At 44.4% G+C, this 23,757-nt stretch overlaps 1 protein-coding gene and 1 pseudogene across 1 annotated transcript; one reads left to right on the forward strand and one right to left on the reverse strand.

Moving 5' to 3' along the window:
- The first annotated feature begins 285 nt into the window (after window positions 1-285).
- On the forward strand, window positions 286-21,899 carry ZNF619 (zinc finger protein 619). Its single transcript, XM_065933076.1, is given in 7 exon segments — window positions 286-419; window positions 888-970; window positions 7,055-7,255; window positions 8,226-8,342; window positions 12,535-13,772; window positions 13,775-14,075; window positions 19,510-21,899. Coding segments are annotated over 5 exon segments (1,803 nt in total). The 5' UTR covers window positions 286-419; window positions 888-927; the 3' UTR covers window positions 13,979-14,075; window positions 19,510-21,899.
- Window positions 5,234-7,143, reverse strand: LOC136166596 (glycine cleavage system H protein, mitochondrial pseudogene; annotated as a pseudogene).
- Window positions 21,900-23,757: the final 1,858 nt, after the last annotated feature.

Consider the following 23,757-nt stretch of genomic DNA (forward strand, 5'->3'; position numbering starts at 1 on the left):
CGACAGAACTTAAAGCATCGCAAGTGTAATGTGGAATCTCTGTCCTTGAGGAAGTGTTAACTTGGCGTAAGCAGCCACAGATACGAGCTAATGCGCGATCAGTCATCTGGGATCTGGCTTGGGGGGAACCATAGAGAAAGGCCAGCCTCCGGGCTTCCTAGAGAGGCGCAGAGAGCGCCAGTTGGGAGCGCTTCCGCTTCCGCCTTGGCTAGGTTTGGCGGGCTCGCTGACACACACGCTCACCGAGCTGCCGGGAATTCGGCGATCCCATTCCCTCGTGGCGCAGCCCTCCTCATCCTGGAGCTCGCCGAGCAGAAGCCTCCGAAGCTCTGCGAGCCTGGGCACAGCCCTTTGCTGGAGAGGAGCAGTCGACTTTTCTGCCCTGAAGAGCCGGCCCGACCTCCTTCCTCCGACTCGCGGTACTCAGGGTGCGGGCTGGTGACGTTTAGAGTCGCCTGTTTCCCAGGGTGGAGTGTTCATATCCGCATGCGGGCTTCGGTCTTCACAGCCCAACAAGGACGTTAAACGTTTTACCCTTTCCTCCCGGGGCCAGAACTCCGCTTGCATTTTGTTCTGCAGCCCTTGCAGAGGTCCAGAGGCCTATATTACCCTACTTTCTCTGCAAAAGCTTGTTTGGGTCAGTAGAAGCATTCGGCACAGACTACATAGTGATGCATTCAAAGCGGGCCAGGGATTTTCTTTCAGGTCAAATGTTCTGTAGTCCTTGACTCTTGCTTCAGAGATTCTTTCTAGGAATTTCTGTCCTCATCAGGTAAATTTGTAGAGTATCTTTCCTAGGATGGTGGTGAGGGGACTGAAGGAGGAAGAGGTGGCGAGTGTGAGGAACAAGACAGGGTCAGTCTCACTGTGGTTCTTTCTTCTCTTAGCTCTCCAGGTTCTTGCTTTTCCAAACAGAGAGGGCAGTGCATGAAGCCAGGGGTCATCAGCCATTCTCCAGACATGGTCTCAGGTGAGCTTTTCCCCAACTTTCCACATTCAGAACAGTTATGAAAGGGCATTACAGGACGTGCCTTGGCCAGTCATGTGCTTAGCTTTGCAGCCATCAAAGAGTATGGCAGAAGAGTGTGTTAGGGGAGTTAATGAGGGAGAGTAGAATAAATTTGGAAGGATCAGGTGTGGAAAGAGGGAAGCACCAGCCTAGAAAATCTAGAAAGTGAGAATCTACATCCAGGCAGACCGTGAGGACGGTGCACAGATGAACAGGTTTGGCCTGACCAGAGGGCTCATTAGAAAGGCAGAATCTCATCTACTGAATCAGAATCTACATTTGTACAATATCTGGGGAATTAATGGGCAGGTTAAAATTTGGGGAGCGCTAGTCTGTGGAGGTTTGTGACATTGTACAGGAGACAGGGATCAAGACCATCCCCATGGAAAAGAAATGCAAAAAGGCAAAATGGTTGTCACAGGAGGCCTTACAAATAGCTGTGAAAAGAAGAGAAGCAAAAAGCAAAGGAGAAAGGGAAAGATACTCCCATTTGAATGCAGAGTTCCAAAGAATAGCAAGGAGAGATAAGAAAGCCTTCCTCAGCGATCAATGCAAAGAAATAGAGGAAAACAACAGAATGGGAAAGACTAGAGATCTCTTCAAGAAAATTACAGATACCAAGGGAACATTTCATGCAAAGATGGGTACAATAAAGGACAGAAATGGTATGAACCTAACTGAAGCAGAAGATATTAAGAAGAGGTGGCAAGAATACACAGAAGAACTATACAAAAAAGATCTTCACGACCCAGATAATCACGATGGTGTGATCACTCACCTAGAGCCAGACATCCTGGAATGTGACGTCAAGTGGGCCTTAGAAAGCATCATTACGAACAAAGCTGGTGGAGGTGATGGAATTCCAGTTGAGCTATTTCAAATCCTGAAAGATGATGCTGTGAAAGTGCTGCACTCAATATGCCAGCAAATTTGGAAAACTCAGCAGTGGCCATGGGACTGGAAAAGGTCAGTTTTCATTCCAATCCCAAAGAAAGGCAATCCCAAAGAATGCTCAAACTACTGCACAATTGCACTCATCTCACACGCTAGTAAAGTAATGCTCAAAATTATCCAAGCCAGGCTTCAGCAATACGTGAACCGTGAACTTGCAGATGTTCAAGTTGGTTTTAGAAAAGGCAGAGGAATCAGAGATCAAATTGCCAATATCCACTGGATCATCAAAAAAGCAAGAGAGTTCCAGAATAACATCTATTTCTGCTCTATTGACTATGCCAAAGCCTTTGACTGTGTAGATCACAATAAACTCTGGAAAATTCTGAAAGAGATGGGAATACCAGACCACCTGACCTGCCTCTTGAGAAACCTATATGCAGGTCAGGAAGCAACAGTTAGAACTGGACATGGAACAACAGACTGGTTCCAAATAGGAAAAGGAGTACGTCAAGGCTGTATATTGTCACCCTGCTTATTTAACTTATATGCAGAGTACATCATGAGAAACGCTGGACTGGAAGAAGCAGTAGCTGGAATCAAGATTGCCGGGAAAAATACCAATAACCTCAGATGTGCAGATGACACCACCCTTATGGCAGAAAGTGAAGAGGAACTAAAAAGCCTCTTGATGAAGGTGAAAGAGGAGAGTGAAAAAGTTGGCTTAAAGCTCAACATTCAGAAAACTAAGATCATGGCATCTGGTCCCATCATTTCATGGCAAATAGATGGGGAAACAATGGAAACAGTGAAAGACTTTAATTTTTTGGGCTCCAAAATCACTGCAGATGGTGACTGCAGCCATGAAATTAAAAGATGCTTACTCCTTGGAAGGAAACTTAGGACCAACCTAGATAGCATATTAAAAAGCAGAGACATTACTTTGCCAACAAAGGTTCGTCTAGTCAAGGCTATGGTTTTTCCAGTGGTCATGTATTGATGTGAGAGTTGGACGGTGAAGAAAGCTGAGTGCTGAAAAATTGATGCTCTTGAACTGTGTTGTTGGAGAAGACTCTTGAGAGTCCCTTGGACTGCAAGGAGATCCAACCAGTCCATCCTAAAGGAGATCAGTTCTGGGTGTTCATTGGAAGGACTGATGCTGAAGCTGAAACTCCGGTACTTTGGCCACCTCACGCAAAGAGCTGACTCATTGGAAAAGACCCTGATTCTAGGAGGCATTGGGGGCAGGAGGAGAAGGGGATGACAGAGGATGAGATGGCTGGATGACATCACCGACTCTATGGACATGAGTTTGAGTAAACTCCGGGAGTTTGTGATGGACAGGGAGGCCTGGCATGCTGCGATTCATGGGGTCGTAAAGAGTCGGACACGACTGAGCGACTGAACTGAACTGAACTGAGTCTGTGTGGCAATACACAGAGGAAGGCCACCTCCTGAGATTAAATAGGCATGCCTCCAGGAGAAGTTTGCTCTGCAGACCACAGAGTCAGGGTGCAATGAAACCCAAATTGGGAGAATTGGAGGGTGTGGATTGATGAGAGAGGTGAATTCTTGGAGGAGTGCTGAGTTTGGAACTGAAGCCAGTGCCTCGAAGTCCACTGCAAAAATTTCAGTTTAATCTGTGTTAAAAGGCTGTATTCATTGTTGGCACAAATTCATGCAGCATTGAAGGAAGTTTTCCCTCTGGAGTTTTCTTACTGATAGAGGATGATTTCAGTGAATTTCTCTCTAGATTCCTAGACCATGCAGTGAGAAAGCTGGTGTGTCATGTAATGGATGTATCATAAAATGAGAAAGCTCCATCCCAGAAACTTAAGAGCAGTGTGTATTTGGTTCATTTTTCTGGACCTTGGATCATCCACTTATGTTTCAGCATTTAAGCCAACATCAGTTCCATGTTCGGAAAAATTTTAACATCTTTGGGTTCAGTCTTTTCTCTCCAGGGGCTTTGCCTAAAGTATGGTAGTCAAGGGGGATTATGTTCCACTAAGAAACCCCCCAACTGACGAATTCCCTGGCAGTCCAATGGTTAGGACTCAGGGCTTCCACTGCAGTGGGTGTGCATTTAATCCCTGAGGAGGGAAATACAATCCTCCATGCTCTGTGGTGTGGCCAAACAAACCAACCCAAGTAACAGTGACTTAAACGTGGCTTAAACAGGAAAAAAGCTTCTCTCTTACACCAGAGAAGTCTGGGAGAGGCAGTCTAGGGCGAGTGTGATGGCTCCACTATTACCATACATCCAGGTTCTTTCTATCTTTCTGCTCCACCATCCTAGCACTGGCCTTCCTGCCCAATGGTACTTCACAGTCTAAGGCGGCTGCTTGATCTCCAGCTATCATGTGCATTCTAGCTAGAAGAGGAGATGCTAAAAATGCAAACCTCTCAGCTGTTCTCTTTTAGAAACCTCTTAGAAGTGAGATAGATGGATGGATAGATATATTAAGAACTGTCAGTCTTTGCTACAATCTCTATGAGAAACATTTGTTATTTGGAATCACCTAGGAAGTTCCCCCAATCTCATCTGTTGTTGTAATAAGTGCAGAGATTTATATATTATCATGTGCCAGGTGATGTTTGCTTTACACATACTAGTTCATTCCATCCTTACAAGAGCCTCACTAGCTTCATATTGCTAGTATCCGTTTTTTAGATGAAGAAATTGAGGCACAAAAAGTTAAGTGTCTCATCTAAGTTCAGACAGCTAATGGCTATAGCGGTGGAATCTGAACCTCCGGAGTGTGACTGTAGAGATGGGTTTGTCAGCCTCAGTACTGTTGATGTTTGGGGCCAGGTAATCCTTTGTTGTGGGGGACCCTTCTGTGCACTCTAGGATGTTAAGTAACTTGCATCCATGGCCTCTAACCACTAGGTGTCAGTAGCTTCACCGCCCCCACCCCACCCCCCCAATCCGGAGGTTGTGGCAACTAAAACAGTCTCCAGACATTGCCACATATTCCTGGAGGACAATTGTCGTCCCCGTCCCCCCCCCCCCCCCACCCCAATTGAGAACCACAGCGCTAAAGCCTCTGCTGTTTGCCATGAATCTGTGCTGCCTGTGAAACCCACTTCCCATGTAGGGGAATCAACAGCCCTATTGATTTTTCAAAACTGTATTTGTTTTATTTGTGGCTTTGCTGGGTCTTCCTTGCTGCACACAGGTTTTCTCTAGTTGCAGGGGGCGGGGCTACTTCTGGTTGTGGTGTGGGCTTCTCGTTGCTGTGGCTTCTCTTGTTGCAGAGCAGGGGCTCTAGAGCTCAGGCTCAGGAGTTGTGTCCCGGGTTAGTTCCCCCCCACCGTGTGAAATCTTTCTGGACCAGGGCTTGAAGCCCAGTCCCCTGCATTAGCAGGGAGATTCTTAATCCCTGGACCACAGGGAAGTCCCCTGTTAATTTAATAATGGAGAGGGAGGAAGTGTCAGCAAAGGAATGAAGCAGAATGATGAGAGATAGAGCTGGATGTTGAGAATCTGCATGTTGCGGAGAACAAAGAACAAAGGATACATAAGTAATTAGAGAGGTGTGGAGGGTAGAAGCCCTAAAGTGAGGGAAGATGGTCAGGACTGTCTCTCAGCTGCTGACTCTCAAGGAAGTAGAGGCAGAATATTAACATTCAGGGTCAGCCAAGTGTCTGTTATCCACCGTTCAGTAAGGGAGCCACTAGCTAGGTGCCTATTTAAATTAAAATGAATTAAAATTAGAAATCCAGTTCATCAGTCACACTAGCCAGCTTTAAATTTCCTGGTCAAAGTGTTATCTGATTTCTTCACTGTATAGTTATTATTTTTCCCCTGCAACTGATTAGAAATCTATTGGGAAACATTTTTTTTTTTACATGATTAAGAAGTTGAGTATTTTATTATTAAATTGTTTATTCTCTTGCAAGGCTGTTGCTTCACTGTATAAAAATAGCACCAGCAAACACAGTATATTGCAAAATTAAGACAGTAATATTCTTCACTGGACACTGTACAACTAACAAACTTTTCTCCACTGGCAGTTATTTCTAGTGGGAAGATTATTTTGACCCAAATCCAAGGATAGCTGTAAGCAAGTTACAATGTCATATAAGGTATAAGATAACCATGTTATCCTTGAATAATTTTTGTAATTAGTTTTACCAGAGATAATTTCAGGAATTCTGAATGTTATAACTGGAGCCTAGCCTAAAAATCACAGGATGCTGTGGAAAAGATGCACAGTGTTTATCTGAAGGCATTAGAAAGTTAAGGGGTAGTTTCTTCAGGAAACATTGTTACAAGTAGTTTCTTTTGCTAAAAGTTGCTTTTTAAATATCTATCCACCACTAATTTAAGACAACAATGCTAGATTAAGTTGTTTCAAAGTAGTTTATTTGTGGGTTCCATTTTCATTCCTCAATAGATTTTATGTATTTCTCATATGCTTCTTCACTCATTGGTTCATCTAGTTCTGAAGGGTTACTGAATGTCATCTTGATCAGCCAACCATCTTCATAATTAGACTTGTTGACAAGTCCTGGATTTTCTGCTAGAGCTTTATTAATTTCAGTTACTTCTCCTGATAGAGGAGAATAGAGTTCCCTAGCAGCTTTCACACTTTCCAAAGCACCAAACTCCTCTTGTTTGTTCAACTTTGTCCCAACTTCAGGCAGACTACAGTACACAACATCTCCCAACACTTCCTGTGCAAAATTGCTGATTCCATCCGCTCCAGCACCGTTTTCTGTTGTTACCCATTCGTGTTTTTCTGTGAATTTCCGCACCGACAGCAGAGCAGGGCCGGTGCGCAGCGCCTGGACGCCACCCGCCCGCAGTCCCCAGGGCCGCGGCGAGCAGAGCGCACTAGCTGCCGAGATGGTGCGCGGGCTGCAGACCGCGGCCGCACGTTCCGCACCGCTTGCAGCGCCGTCGTTCGCATGGGTGCAGGGGGTCTCCGCGCCGCACCTAGAGCACCCCGGCCGGCGGGGGCGGGGGCGGGGCGGAGCGGCCCCGGGCCGGAGCGAGGGAAACATTTAAAATCATGCAGATATCCTGCTTATCAACATTTCCTCCTAGATTTTGCATCTAGCAGTGGTTCTTGTCTAAACCGGTCTTTGCAGTGATGGCTGTAAGTCCTCTGCTTCTTCTTCTTCTTCGGTGGCTCTTTTTTCCAGGACACGCCTTCCCGGAAGTTCGGGCCCCTCCCTTTGCCTCCGTCCAGGGCTTGAGAAGAAGCCTGTTGTTTCAGGAGCCAGTGACCTTTGAGGACGTGGCTGTGTACTTCACCCAGAACCAATGGGCCAGCCTGGACTCTGCGCAGAGGGCCCTGTACAGGGAGGTGATGCTGGAGAATTATGTAAACATAACCTCCTTGGGTGAGTCCTCCTTCCTTCCTAAAACTCAGCTTCTGCCCTTGGGGGCTCCTGGCTTCCTCTGTAATGTATCTGGGATCTCTAATACCACCAGAATTGATGCTCCATGAGCTAAGCTCCCCGATCCTCAGTTGCAGTAACTAACTACTGGAGAAAGATCTGGGTTCGTTTCAGTTTTAAACAAGACTTCCCCGATATTCCCTGGCAGTCCAGTGGTTAGGACTCCACACTGCCAAGCTGCTGCTGCTGCTAAGTCACTTCAGTCGTGTCCTACTCTGTGCGACGCCATAGATGGCAGCCCACCAGGCTCCGCCGTCCCTGGGATTCTCCAGGCAAGAACACTGAAGTGGGTTGCCATTTCCTTCTCCAGTGCATGAAAGTGACAAGAGAAAGAGAAGCCACTCAGTCGTGTCCAACTCTCAGTGACCCTAAGGACTGCAGCCCACCAGGCTCCTCCATCCATGGGATTTTCCAAGCAAGAGTACTGGAGTGGGTTGCCATTGCCTTCTCCAACACTGCCAAGGGTGTGGGTTCAATCCTTGATTGGGGAACTAAGATCCCAGAGGTTGAGCAGTGTGGCCAAAAAAAGAAAAGACTTCCTTCTTTCCCCTTGGGAATGCTCCTGGGAGGGGCTTTGCCCTGGGGTCAGAGCACTGAGAAGGTTCCATATTCATTCCTTCACTCTTTCAGTTCCCTGGAGGAGACTGTGGCCCCATCTTCTCTGTGTGAGTCTCCTAAGGCCTTCTGTACACTCCTCCAGTGACAGTGTGGACTTCCTGCGCTTTCAGAGCCAGAATAATCTTCCTGGGCAAAGCAGTTTGTGCCCTCATTTCATCCCCAGAGTCTCTCCACCCTGGCCTCCCTTCGTCTCCTGGGACGTCACTGCTTTTTCCACCTGGCAAAGTGGGGGGTAGACTGAGAGGGGTCCGAGGAGGCTCTCCTCAACTTTCTATTCCTCTTCTGTGTCCTTCAGCAGCATTTCCACTCCCCAAACCAGATCTGATCTTCTGGCTGGAGCAAGGGGAAGAACCAGGGCACCTGGATCCCTGGACACTGGTCGGGGGAGAGGACCTGAGAGGCATCTGCAGAGGTAAGCAGGAGAACCTGCCATTCTCTCCTCCATAGAGCTTCAGCCCCAAACTGGAAAAGACTAGTCCAGACCTTTTATTTTCCATCATTCTTCTTTGTAAAGCTAAAGGATTTCAAACTTTTAGTAGTGAAGGTAGACTTCTGTTGATTAACATAAGAATATACACAAAATAGACAACTTCTTTCTGTAAGGACATTTTGTATGTGTTTGTGTGTGTGTGAGAGAGAGAAACTGTAGCAGGAGAATGGACTTTTTATAAATTCCTAAACACTAAATTAGAAAGTAGCTTTTGAAAGAAATCCTGTTTATTTTGGGGAGTGTTTTTCTACTTTTGTTAAAAAAATGCCGTTGGCATCTTGATAGAGGTTGCATTGACTCTATAGATGACTTTTGGCAGTATTGACTTTTTTTTTAAGATTTATTTATCTATGGCTCTGCTGGGTCTTCCTTGATGTTTTCAGGTTTTCTCTGTTATGACGGGCAGAAGCTACTCTTCCTTGTGGTGCAAGGGTTTTTTGTTGAAGTGGCTTCTCTTTTTGCGGCGCACGGGGACTGGAGCACAGGCTCAGTAGTTGTGGCCTACAGGCTTAGTTGCTCCGAGGCATGTGGGATCTTCCTGGAACAGGGATTGAACCCATGTTTCTGGCATTGGCAGGTGGATTCTTAACCACTGGACTACCAGGGAAGTTCAGTATTGACATTTTAACAGTATTAATTCTCCCAGTGGAATATTTTTCCATTTATTTGTGTCTTCTTTGGTTGTTTTCATCCATGTCTTGTAGTTTTCAGAGTAGAGATCTTTCAACCCCTCGGTTAAATTTATTTCTAAGTATTTTAGTGTTTTTGATGCTGTTATAAATGGTGTTATAAAAGGGATCAATTTCTTTATTTCTCAGAAAACTCATTGTTAGTATTCAGATTTCTGTATGTTAATTGTATATCCTGCAGCTTTACTGAATTCACTGTTTAGATTTAGCAGTTCTTTTCGTTGAGTCTTAAGAATTTTCTGTATTTTAAATCTTATTATCTGCAAATAGAACAAATTGTTATTTCTTCCTTCCTAATTCTGGTACCTTTTCTTTCTTTCTTTCTTTCTTTTTTTTTTGCCTGTTTGCTCTAGCTAGGATTTTCAGCATTGTGTTAAATTGGAGTGGTGAGAGTAGACACTCTTGTACCTAATCTTAGAAGAGAAACTTTCAACCTTTCACTCTTGAGTATGATGTTAGCTGTGGGCATTTCATTTATGGCCTTTTTTATGTTGAGATATGTTTCTTCCCTGTGGCGGTGGTTTAGTTGCTAAGTCATGTCCAACTCTTATGATCCCATGGATGATAGCCTGCCTGGCTCCTCTGTCCATGGGATTCTCCAGGGAAGAATACTGGAGTGGGTTGCCATTTCTTTCTCCAGGGGATCTTCTCAACCTAGGAATCAAACTAGGAACTCCTGCATTGCAGGCAGATTCTTTACCAACTGAGCTACAAGGGAAGCCCATGTTCCTTCTCTACCTAATTTGTTAGGTTTTTATGGTGAATGAATGTTGAGTTTTGTGAAATTCTTTTCTTTACCTATTGAAAGTGAAAGTCACTCAGTTGTGTCCAACTCTTTGCAACCCCATGGACTGTACGGTCCATGAAATTCTCTAGGCCAGAATACTGGATTGGGTAGCCTTTCCCTTCTCCACGGGATCTTCCCAACCCAGGGATTGAACCCAGGTCTCCCGCATTGCAGGCGGATTCTTTACCAGCTGAGCCACAAGGGAATTCCTGGAGTGGGAAGCGCACAGGGCAAGAATACTGGCATGGGTAGCCTATCTCTTCTCCAGCAGATCTTCCTGACCTAGGAATCAAACTGGGGTATCCTGCATTGCAGGCACATTTTTTACCAACTGACCTTTCAGGGAAGCCTTTACCTATTGAGATGATCATATGATTCTTTTCTTTCACTCTATTCATATGAAGTTTCATATCAATTGATTTGTGGAAAGCACGTTTATTTATTGGGAATGAGTGGTTTCCTTTTTTGTCTTTTGCCTGAGGGATCTTAGTCCCTCAACCAGGGAAGCACGGAGTCCTAACCACTGGGCTGCCAGGGAATTCCCCTTTCTTGAAAGATAATGAATTGAAGTTAAATGTGAAGAACCATCCACAGATATGGTGGATAGTCTTCCTCATTCAGTCGCCCTGTTCTTATACTCCCTCAATCCCTAATGCTATTCAGAACCTCTGTAAACCAAATGCCCCTCTCTTACTCACCCCCACTCTGTCTGCATCCGGCCCCCTTAGATTGACTCCAGCACTCGAGCCCACCTTGATGGAAGAAGCTTTCCCAGGGCCCCGCCCGCCCTTGTCAGTGAATCCCTTTGCCACAGCTGCACATTGTCCATTTAGCCTGTCAATAGCTTTGGCCAGTAGGACTTCTTTACAGTGATGAAAATGTTATGTATCTGCACTGTCCAATATGGGAGGCATTAGCCACATGAGCACTTGAAATGTTGGTGATACAACTGAGGAACTGAATTTTTAACTTTGTTCCATTTTAATTAGCCACATGTGGTTAATGGCCACCTAATCAGGCAATGCAACCTAAAACAATTTTAAACACAGCCTCCCAGCTGCTGCTTTTAGTTTCTAGATCAGTGGCTGTCAAACCCTAGTGTGCAGTGCTTGTTAAATCACTTGTGGTGCTGGATGCCACCTCCAGAAATTCTAATTTCGTAGACTGGGGTGGGGCCTGAGAATCTGCATTTCTAACAAGTTCCCAGACCATGATGATCCTGGGACCACACTTTGAAGACCTCTGTTCCTGAGAATCTTGAACTGTGGCTTTAATATTCTGGGTTGCAACTCATTAGTGAGTTGTGCTCACTATTTAAAAATTAGACTAGATTGGGCTTGACTTAAATAAAATAGACCAAGCTAGTATAAAATCCATCATCTAGTCATCATTCTTATTAAGGGTCGTGTTCTTTAAAACTCTTATTTCCATGGGATCTAAATGATGAGTCCTGGTCAAAAAAACTTGAGAAACACTGAGCTAGAAGTTTCATGTGTCAAATCTTTGGTGTCTGGAAAGGCAAATATGGCTCACCAGTAAGAGTGTGGGTCCCCCTTCCCCACGAGTGGCCGTCTCCAGTCCTAGGAGGGTCTGAACCAGCCATGTCTTTTTTCCTTCCACAGCTAAGTCTCCCTCCCACTGGACAGCACACGAGTTTTGCAATTATGGTCCTTTTATGAACCCCTCACAACCCGCAGTGTTACAAACTGTCCTTTCCCCAGTCAGGCTTGCAATATAAAACATCCCTTCTTTAAACATTACAGAATATTATAAAGCATTTAGACAGTTTCTGGCCTTGATGGGGACCTTGAGATCCGCTGTTACAGACAGCATCTTCCCGCCCTCTGGATGCTGTGTGGTGTGAGAGCTGCTTACTCAGCTCTTTTTGCTCCAGTTGAAAGATCTTCTTCAACCTCAGCTCCATCTGCTTTCTTTTTTTTTTTTTAATTTTTGCCACACCTTGGATTTGTGGGATCTTAGTTCTCAACCAGGGATTGAACCCAGGGCCACAGAAATGAAAATGCTAAGTCCTAACCATTGGATTGCCTGGGAATTCCCTCCCTCTGCTTTTCTTAATTGTTCCCCGTTCAGCATTTTCCCCACCCCGTTCCTCCTGTTTTTTCTTCTCTCATTTGTCTCCATTAACAGTTGTTGCTGTCTCTGCTGATTTTGTTGTCCTAATGGCGTTGCTGCTTTCTCTGCCTCCAGTATTTTTACTTTTCCTTCCAGGTATCATCAGGAGGCTATGTCTCTCTCCAAAAAGTACACGTGTCCTGGTCACGGCATTAACAGTACTGCTTAATCCCTTTCTCCTTTCAGCATAACTAGGTGACTGTTCTGTTTTCTTTTCTTTTTTTTGGATACCTTTATCAATATATAATGCCCCTTTTTTTTTTTTTGTTACAGTCTTTGTTTTAAACTGTACTGTGTCTGGTTTGAGTATTGCTACTCCAGCTTTCTTTTTATTTCCATTTCCATGGAATATCTTTTCCCATCCCTTCACTTTCAGTGTTTGTGTGTCTTTATTACTTATTTTAAACTTTTATTTCATATTAGAATATGGTTGATTAACATTGTTGTGTTTCAGATATACAGCAGAGTGATTCAGTGATATCATGTTATGTTTTCATCATGCTAGGTGGTAAAGCCAAGACTGAGTACAGAGGGCAGACTACAGAGCTGAGCATTTCGAAGGGACCAGAGTATCACAAGTTGATAATGGAGGTGCCGCTGGTGGATGTTCCCAGGCACCCTCACTTTGAGAACAGCTTAGAGAAGCTGCAGCTGTATCACCCAGGGAAGAAAAAATACTCAAAGAACGGCAGTTTCACAGATTTGCCAGTCCAGGATCATCCATCCTCCACTGCTGAAAGAGGAGAGACAGCCAGACAATTGCAAGGAAGCTGTGGTGTCTGCATGCATCTCATTACTAAGCAGGGCCTCCCTAGAGAACAGGTATTTTATAATTGTGGTGAGTGCGGCAGATATTTCAACCAACATTCAGACCTTCACCAGCATCAGAGAATTCACATGGATGAAAAGCCCTACAAATGCAAAGAATGTGGCAAAGCCTTTAGATGTAACTCAAAACTGTCACGGCACCAGAAGATCCATACTGGGGAGAAACCGTACCCTTGCCAGGAATGTGGAAAAGCCTTCAGTCAAAACTCGCACCTCCTTCAGCATCAGAAACTCCACAGGGGAGAGAAGCCCTACAAATGTAAGGACTGTGGGAAAACCTTCGACTACAACTCGAAACTTATCCGGCATCAGCGAATCCACACTGGGGAGAAACCCTTTAAATGTAAGGAATGTGGGAAGGCCTTCCGGTGTAACTATGACCGCGTCATCCATGAGCGAATTCACACTGGGGAGAAGCCGTATGGATGTAAGGAGTGTGGGAAAAGCTTCAGATCAAATTCAGTTCTGATTCAGCATCAGAGGATCCACACCGGGGAGAAACCTTACAAATGTAAAGAGTGCAGCAAGGCTTTCCGCCGGAGTTCGCTGTTTCTCCAGCACCAGAGGTTCCACACTGGAGAAAAGCTCTATAAATGTAACGAATGTTGGAAAACTTTCATTTGTAGCTCACGCTTTATAGTACACCAGAGAATCCACACTGGGGAGAAACCTTATGAGTGCCAGGAGTGTGGGAAGGCGTTCAACCAGAAATTCACCCTGGTTCAGCACCAGCGAGTTCACACTGAGGAGAAACCTTATGAGTGTAAAGTGTGTGGGAAATCCTTCAAATGGAGCGCGAGTTTCATTCACCATCAGAAAGTGCACACCAGGAAGAAACCCGACCAAGTTACAAGGCCATCCCCGGTGAAGCCCTGCTGCCCCACTTCAGTCCTGTCCTCTCTGTCTCCCCAACATGCGTGACCTGCCCAGCCACGCCAGGGGCTCCCCTGTCTTGTTCACGGGCACTGCTGCTTCCTCCTGCTGTGCCTCCCTTCCTGTTGTTCCCCTCATCGGAAATGGCCAAGTCTTCACCTGTCCAAGTTGTGCATTTCTTTCAGAATCATGCTTCTCCTTGGAAGTCATCTACTCATAGCCTGAACCCTTTACCTCATTCCTTGTGAGCTCCTGCACGTTTCCAACTCCATCATCCCTAGTGTGGCAGACTTTCCTCTGGGCTTCTGCTCATGTCTTTGATGATACTCTTCTGGTCTCCTATAAGTAAGTCATTATTGTTTTCCCAGCTCCATTTAAGTTCTCATACTTAAGGACCAAGTTTGATTACCCTCTTCTGTCCCTTGGTAGGGCTTCCCTGGTGGCTCAGACGGTAAAGAATCTGCCTGCAGTGCAGGAGACCTCAGTTCGATCCCTGGGTTGGGAACATTCCCTGGAGAAGGGAATGGCTACCCACTCTAGTATTCTTGCCTGGAGAATTACATGGACAGCAGAGTCTAGTGGCCTACAGTCCAGCAGTTCAGTTCAGTTGTGCAGTCGTGTCCCAACTATTTGTGACCCTATGGACTGCAGCACACCAGGCTTCCCTGTCCATCACCAACTCCCAGAGCTTACTCAAACCCATGCCCATTGAGTCAATGATGCCATCTAACCATTTCATCCTCTTTCATCCCTTTCTCCTCCTGCCTTCAATATTTCCCAGCATCAGGGTCTTTTCCAGTGAGTCAGTTCTTCACATCAGGTGGCCAAAGTATTGGAGTTTCAGCTTCAGCATCAGCCTTTCCAATGAATATTCTGGACTGATTTCCTTTAGGATGGACTGGTTGGATCTCCTTGCTGCCCAAGGGACTCTCAAGAGTCTTCTCCAACACCACAGTTCAAAAGCATCAATTCTTATGTGCTCAGCTTTCTTTATGGTCCAACTTTCACATCCATACATGACTACTGAAAAAAATCATAGCTTTGACTAGACAGACCTTTGTTGGCAAAGTAATGTTTCTGCTTTTTAATACGCTGTCTAGGTTTGTCATAGCTTTTCTTCCAAGGAGCAAGTGTCTTTTAATTTCATGGTTGCAGTCACCATCTGCAGTGATTTTGGAGCCCAAAAAAATAAAGTCTCTCACTGTTTCCATTCTTTCCCCATCTAATTTGCCATGAAGTGATGGGACCGGATGCCATGATCTTAGTTTTCTGAATGTTGAGTTTTAGTTCAACTTTTTCACTCTCCTCTTTCACTTTCATCAAGAGACTGTTTAGTTCTTTGCTTTCTGCCATAAGTGTGGTATCATCTTTGTATCTGAGGTTATTGATATTTCACCTGGCAATCTTGATTCCAGCTTATGCTTCATCCAGTCCAACATTCCTCATTATGTACTCTGCGTATAAGTTAAATAAGCAGGGTGACAATATATAGCCTTGACATACTCCTTTCCCGATTTGGAACCAGTCTGTTGTTCCATGTCCAGTTCTGTTACTTCTTTACCTGCATAGATTTCTCAGGAGGAAGTTCAGGTAGTCTGGTATTCCCATCTCTTTAAAAATTTTCCACAGTTTGTTGTGTTCCACACAATCAAAGGCTTTAGCATAGTCAATAAGACAGAAGTAGATGTTTTTCTGGAACTCTTTCGCTTTTTCAGTGATCCAGCAGATGTTGGCGATTTGATCTCTGGTTCCTCTACCTTTTCTAAATCCAGCTTGAATATCTGGAATTTCATGGTTCATGTACTGTTGAAGCCTGGCTTGGAGAATTTTGAGCATTACTCTGCTAGAGTTTGAGATGAGTGCAGTGGTGTAGTAGTTTGAACATTCTTTAGCATTGCCTTTCTTTGGGGTTGGAATGAAAACTGACCTTTTCCAGCCCTGTGGCCACTGCTGAGTTTTCCAAATTTGCTGGCATATTGAGTGCAGCACTTTCACAGCATCATCTTTTAGGATTTGAAATAGCTCAACTGGAATTCCATCACCTCCACTAGCTTTATTCATAATGATGATTCCTAAGGCCCACTTGTCTTCGCATTCCAGGATGTCTGGCTCTAGGTGAGTGATCACACCATCGTGATTGTCTGGGTCATGAAGATTTTTTTTGTATAGTTCTTCTGTGTATTCTTGCCACCTCTTCTTAATATCTTCTGCTTCTGTTAGGTTCATACCATTTCTGTACTTTATTGTGCCCATCTTTGCATGAAATGTTCCCTTGGTATCTCTAATTTTCTTGAAGAGATCTCTAGTCTTTCCCATTCTATTGTTTTCCTCTATTTCTTTGCACTGATCACTGAGCAAGGCTTTCTTATCTCTCCTTGCTATTCCATGGAACTCTGCATTCAAATGGGCACATCTTTCCTTTTCTCCTTTGCCTTTGACATCTCTTCTTTTCTCAGCTCTTTGTAAGGCCTCCTCAGGCAACCATTTTGCCATTTTGCATTTCTTTTTCTCAGGGATGGTCTTGATCACTGCCTCCTATACAGTGTCATGAACCTCTATCCATAGTTCTTCAGGCACTCTATCAGATCTAATCCCTTGAATCTGTTTGTCACTTCTGTATAATCATAAGGTATGTGGTTTAGGTCATACCTGAATGATCTAGTGGTTTTCCCTCTTTCTTCAATTTTAAGTCTGAATTTGGCAATATGGAGTTCATGATCCAAGCCATAGTTAGCTCCTGGTCTTATTTTTGCTGAGTATACACTTCTCCATCTTTGGCTGCAAAGAATATAATCTGATTTTGATATTGACCATCTGCTGATGTCCATGTATAGATTCCTGGGGTCACACAAAGAGTTGGACATGACTGAGCAATTAACACCTTCACTTTCCCCTGGTATGAAATGGTAGTGTTTGTTCCTTTTTCTTTTTCTTTTTTTGACTGCACCATGGTGCTTACTGGATCTCAGTTCCCTGACCAGGGACTGAACGCAGGCCAAGGTCGTGAAAGCCTAGAATCCTAACCATTGGGCCACTAGGGAACCCCAGTAGTATTTGTTCCTTTTTTATTTATTGTTTTTTTTTCTGGCTGCTTCGAGTGTTTGTTGCAGCATGTGAACTCTCAGTTGCAGCATGTGAGATCTAGCTCCCTGACCAAGGATTGAACCTGGGCCCCCTGCATTGGGAGCACAGAGTCTTAGCCACTGGATCACCAGGGAAGTCCCAGTATTTGTTCTTTATCATGCCCAGTTTTGGCCTACCGTCAGTCCACTCCTGCCTTCTAGGGATACTAGAGTTGGAAGAATTGGTAGAATATTTTGGGTTTTAGGAGGATGGCATTACAACAAGAAGGGCTATCATAATTCAAAAAGTAGAGGAAATGCAAAGTCTGTGGGAGGAAGTAACCATGAAAAGTATCCAATGATTACTTTCAGAATTTCAGGAGGGCCCTTTTGGGGCCAGTAGCAAAGTTCACTGTGGGGCATCTAGCCTTGGATTTCTATTACCTCGATAGTGACCATTATCAGGATCTTGTGTAACCAAGCTATACAGCAGGAAAATAATCAGTGACAAGGACATGATTGAAAGGAGATGTGGTTTTTCTGTTTGGGTTTCTTTGCTAGTCCCATTCATGTCACTATTTAACTTTAGTGCCTACTCAAGTATGTAGGTACAGAAGTGACTTGAGCTTGTGCCTTTGAGGGCAGGTCTCTGGGTGTGTCTGTAAATTAGACATGGGGTGATCTTGTTGGCATCACACTGGGAAACACCGGAGGGAAGAAGAGAAGCCCAACAGTGACTTGCTGTAGCTCCTGAATTAGAAGAGAGCCTGTTCCTGATCAGTTACCATGCCTGCCCTCAACGTGTTCACAGCTGCTCCATGTCCCCTATCAGTCGTTTGTAAGGGATGGTGCTTTTTTATATTTAATTTGATTATTGTCACTGTCATCTTATGTTTTGGCCAAGCTGGGCAGCTTATGGGATCTTAGTTCCCTGACCAGTGATTGAACCTGAGCCTCCTTCATTGGTAGTGCAGAGGCTTAACCGCTGGACCACTAGGGAAGTCCTGGGGGTGGGGTGCTTTTGAATTAATTTTCTAATTAATGATTTTGATAACACTAGAGTTTAAAGAATGCTGATCTGACCAGATGTTATGATCTCACTGGCTTGATCACACTTTTCATCCAGTGGTTAGAGGCCCTGTCCTTTCTCAGAATCACAGCTTCAGACAGTGTAGCAATATTGAAGTTACTTTTAAATAATTACATGGAGATAGATACTAAGAAAATGATATGTACATTGGGCATAAAGACAGGGTTTGGATTTTGGTTAGGCTTATTGAGATATACTTTATAGACAGTTAATTCATACTTTTAAATATACAGTTTGGCGAGTTTTGACAAATGAATATAGTTATATAATTGAGACATAGAAAATTTCTATTACCCCAAAAAGTTCCCTCAGCACAGGAAAAATTTAAAAGGTTGGTAGGGTGTTAAGGATTTTTTTTCTTTATTCTCATTTCTTGATAAAGTTTATGTAATACAAGAGACTAACAGGCACAAATCAAACTTAATTTACCGAACTGTGGTCAGAGCTTCCACAATATGCAAAGATGCCTTATCCAGAATCATTGTAAAGAAAAAGTCAAAATGTAGGGAAATGACAGTAACTATGGTTTCATTCTTATTCCTGACACATTGTTGCAGAAACCAGTACTCAAGAAACCAAGCACCATGCTCAAGAGAGTTGGAGAACTCAGGTTTACTATGCCGGCGGGCCCAGAGGAGTTAACACTCCAGGCTCTGAGCCCTGAACAAAGTGCTTACAGAGATTTTATAGACAGACTGTAGTGGGCAACACTAGCTGTTAATAGGCTGGTTTAAACTAAGGGGTTTCACACACAGGAATAGCAGTCAAAATGGGGAGGGGGATGCCTCACCTTTACATGGACAGGCATGATCAAGCAGGTTTGCAGGGGCTGGGCATTTGCAAAGAGCAGGACAAGGGTGAGAGTTAAACTCCAGTTCCTAGTATTGTAAGTCCCCACTTTCTGAGACTACATGACCTACGTGATCCAGACTTTGCAAGGAGCAAGCTTAGTTACAGAGGCTCGAAGGAGCAGGAGGTTATGTAAAATTTTAACTTTTCCTCTTCACATGCACACCTATATATATGTGTGTGTGTGTTGGAAATAATATATATTTATATGTAATATGCATATATATGTGTGTATGTATATGAATATAAATTTTATCCTATTTATTTCCCCAAAACACCATTTAGCAAGAAGGGGCTCAAGGCACCTGAGAGGATTATAACAAGGAAGGGTGGGACTAAGGACTCTTAACTAGCCAGCAGAAAAGAGGAACTTCTAAACAGATTACACCATGAGAGGAAAGCAAAAAGTGTAGGAAAAAGTAAACAGATCTGCTCTGGGTTGGAAGTGGCTTTTGAGTCCTCCCAGCCAAGAGAGTTATGATTTTCTGACTTTTGGTAACTTCTGTTTTCCCATTTATTACCTCCTTTATTCATTAATTCAACAGGCATTTAGGGTTTTCGCCTGTTGTTAATTGAACATTATTATTATTATTCAGCACCTACTAGGTGCTGAAGGGTGAGAAATGGGCCATTCTTTCTAACTCAGGGCTCAGGGTCCTCAGGTGTCTGGCACTTCATTAGATGTTCAGGAGTTTTTTGAAAAGGGCCATAATGTAGCTCACAGAAAGGATAGATGTGTAAAAATAAACTTTCACAACTTTGTATTTTTTTCTGAAAGTGAAATAACAGTATAACCAGTTGACCTCCCCCACCCCCACCGATTTGCTTGAGGACTGCCTGCTTCCCTCCAGAAAGGCATGTGGGTGTCATTTTACCTGAGTTGTTCAGTTCTGAGACATTTGCATTGACCAATGACTTGCTAAGTATGTTATTTAGGATCTGTTTAAGAATAGCAGAGACCCACTTGAATTAACTCAGATATACTTAATTCATTATGACTCCTGTGTGTATCCTGGCACCCAAGGGTGAGATTACAGCAGAGGTGTCTGGAGTCTGGAAACCCAGTCAGAACCTCATGCAGCACTCAGGCTCAGTCTAAGCAGGCTTTGCACCTTCCATCTCTTCTCTCCTCTTTGAATTCCTGTTTTCTTCATCCCCAGGCACAGGGCAGAATTTGCTACAGGTCCCACATTTATAACTCCATTCTAGGGACCAGCCCAATCATAATCTCCCAGGCTTGATTCCATATTCTTAGGAAAGACTATCTGAACTGTCCAGTTTAAGTGCTGGCTTCTGGCCTACTCTCCTCTGAGGGTAGGGTGGTTCACACAATGCAGTGAGGCTGCTGGGGCCCCACCCTGTGGAAAGGGAGCAAGTACCCAAAAGATATCTGTGGCCGACTTCTCTGATGGCCATCTGTTGTTTTCTTCTTTTGTTGTGCCATGCAACTTGTGGGATCTTATTTTCCAACCAGGGATTGAACCCAGGCCTGTGAAAGCATGGAGTCCTAACCACTGGACCACCAGGAATTCCCTACAATCTTCCTGTCATTCCTATAGCTCCATGTCTCCTAGCAACAAAGATAATTTCAGGATTTTTTTTCCCTACTGGTGGGAAGCTTTGGGCAATTTATCTTTGATATTCTTCCACCAGACACACTGACCATCCTCCATTAACATTTCCTGGCTCACAGTGAGCTCAGTCTGTGCATTCAGATTCTCTTTTTTGATGGCTTGTGGCTGACCAGGATTGGGGTAGATTTGCTGGTGGGCTTATGTGAAGTGGCATGTGAAGTGACTTCCCTTATAGCCTAGCTGGTAAATAATCTGTCTGTAATGCAGGAGACCTGGGTTTGATCCCTGGGTTGGGAAGATCCCCTGGAGAAGGGAAAGGCTACCCACTCCAGTATTATGGCCTGGAGAATTCCATGGACTGTATGGTTCATGGAGTTGCAAAGAGTCAGACACGACTGAGTGACTTTCACTTATGTGAAGTGGGGATATGCTGCCAATGATTTCTTCTGTGCTCTATGTTTGGGGTAAACCAGTACTTCTGGCCATGGATTGAGGGAGGCTCTGTTGCTCTTAGATCGTTTTCTTTGGGATGTATGTGTGTAATTAACTCAGCAGTGGCAAGGCTGACTCTTCTGGTTATAGCTCTCCATCTTGTTCATTTCTGCTTATAGTTCTTCTGCTTTTCCTTCTCTTTTCACAGTCATTCCAATGTGGAAGCTGGGTTGCTGATAAGAAAAACAAATAGCGGCATGATTTCTCCCTTACAGTAGCTTCCACTGCCTTGCCTCTGAAAGGAATAGGCCTCTGAGAGAGTATTTCCCGCGAATAACATTCGTCTGGTAGAGATTTACAGGAACATCTTCACCTGATCATGACCTGCCCTCTAGAACAAAGAATTTGACATCAAGAAGCTTGCAGCAACTAACCACGCCCCTCCCTTACCTTTCCTATAAAAGGGCTTTGCTGAGAGCTTTTGGGGAGCTTGGGGTTTTTAAGGCATGGGCCACCCATCCCCTTGCTTGGCTATGCAATAAACCTTTCTCTGTTCCAGACTTTGAGATTTTGGTATTGTTTGGCCTCACTATGCATTTGGCACATGGACTTGCAGTTCCCTAACATTTATAGGCGAAGGTTCAAAGGCCTAGCCGAGAAAGGGCTTAGAGGAGCCTGGCTAGAGTTTGGTCAAGGACAGAATCTTTATCAATGGTTATGGTCACTGGACACTGATAGGGCCCACATGGCATCTCATTGTTAAGATGGCTCATTATGTTGAGCTCGAAAACAAAGAATAAAATCACAGTGATCCTTGAGACTGAGCAAATTGCCCAAATGGCATTCTGTTTTCTCACTGGCGCCTACCTTCTCAAAGCTACACGACCACCAGATTCCAGACCTCCAGCTACGTGACCACAGGACTCAACTACAGGATAAAAATTAACTGTCCCTTCAGAGAATTTTTCATTGTTGGGGTATAAGAAAGACCCCATAAGAAAGGGAGGATGCTGGTTCTCCTTAAGGGCCAGTCACCCTCTCGTTTCCCTCTAATAAATTTCCCTTTTCTTGCCTGATTGCCCGATTTGCTGTGTTTTTCTTTTCACTCGCCTTACAGACACATTCAGTAAAAATTACTTTCTATTCCAACCCAAGCAGTCACTGAGGCTAGGACCCTCCTTTAGCTGAGACTCAGTTCTGGATAATGCGGTGTTGTGGTAAATTTTGAGAAGCCTTGTGCTCTGCCAGTAAGTGGACAGAGCAGTTAAAACTCCATGGGTGAGGGCCAGGCTGCCATGGAGTGGTAGAGCAGTCACTGTTCTAAGAGTTAAGGGAATCCAGGGATGGTGGTGAGAGATGTGAAGGGGAGTAATGCTCACATGGACTGCAAGAGGGGCGGTTTCACTCAGGGCTCTTTTCTCCTTACTTAGACCTGAGACTCTTCCTTTTCTCAAGTCTGAGAGCCATGCAGGTGCAGGAAGCCAGGGAACTCCGGCCGTACTTCAGAAGGCATGGTCAGAGGCGATCTGGCTTCTTGACAGCTTTTCTTAGATGAGCGCTCAGAGAAGTCAGTACCAGACTCAGGCCTGCCTTGGCTTCCCTTTGACCAGCAGTTATGGCAGGTGTGGCTGTGTGTCCACCCAGGTGGGGTTGTGTTTGGGGAAATGTGCTTTAAAGTGAGATGAGATTATCCCAGTGGCAGATACCTTTGTCTACAGTTCAGTTGGTCCGTTGTGTCTTGACTCTTCGGGACCCCATGGACTGCAGCACACCAGGCTTCCCTTGTCCATCTCCAACTCCTGGAGCCTGCTGAAACTCATGTCCATTGAGTCGGTGATGCCATCCAACCATCTCATCCTCTGTCATCTCCTTCTCCTGCCTTCAATCTTTCCCAGCATCAGGGTCTTTTCAAATGAGTCACTTCTTCGCATCAGGTGGCCAAAGTATTGGAGTTTCAGCTTCAGCATCAGTCCTTCCAATGAATATTCAGGACTGATTTCCTTTAGGATTGACTTATTGAATCTCCTTGCAGTCCAAGGGACTCTCAAGAGTCTTCTCCAACACCCCTATTCAGAAGCATCAGTTCTTCAGTGCTCAGCTTTCTTTATGGTCCAACTCTCACATCCATACATGACTACTGGAAAAACCACAGCTTTGACAACATGGACTACTTTCGGAACAGTAATGTCTATGCTTTTTAATTGCTGTCTAGGTTTGTCATAGCTTTTCTTTCAAGGAGCAAGCATCTTTTAATTTCATGGCTGCAGTTACCATCTGCAGTGATTTTGGAGTCCAAGAAAATAAAGCCTGTCACTGTTTCCATTGTTTCCCCATCTATTTGCTATGAAGTCATGGGACCAGATGCCATGATCTTTGTTTTTTGAATGTTGAGTTTTAAGCCAGCTTTTTCAGTCTCTTTCACTATCATCAGGAGACCCTTTAGCTCCTCTTCACTTTCTGCCATAAAGTTGGTGTCATCGCATGTCTGAGGTTATTGACAGTTCTCCCGGCAATCTTGATTCCAGCTTGTGGTTCATCCAGCCCAGCATTTCACATGATGTACTCAGCATATAAGTTAAATAAGCAGGGTGACAGTATACAGCCTTGACGTACTCCTTTCCCAGTTTTGAACCAGACAATTTTTCCATGTCCAATTGTAACTGTTGCTTCTTGACCTGCATACAGATTTCTCAGGTGGTCTGCTATTCCCATCTCTTTAAAAATTTTCCAGTTTGTTGTGATCCACTCAGTCAAAGGCTTTGGCATAATCAATAAAGTAGATGTTTTTCTGGAATTCTCTCACTTTTTCAATGGTCCAACACATGTTGGCAATTTGATCTCCAGTTCTTTTGCCTTTTCTAAATCCAGCTTGAACATCTGGAAGTTCTTGGTTCACGTGCTGTTGAAGCCTAGCTTGGAGCATTTTGAGCATTACTTTGGTAGCATGTGGGATGAGTACACTTGTGTGGTAGTTTGAACATTCTTTGGCATTGCCTTTCTTTAGGATTAGAATGAAAACT

Source organism: Muntiacus reevesi, chromosome 4 (assembly GCF_963930625.1).
Source record: "Muntiacus reevesi chromosome 4, mMunRee1.1, whole genome shotgun sequence".
Classification (NCBI taxonomy): Eukaryota; Metazoa; Chordata; class Mammalia; order Artiodactyla; family Cervidae; genus Muntiacus; species Muntiacus reevesi.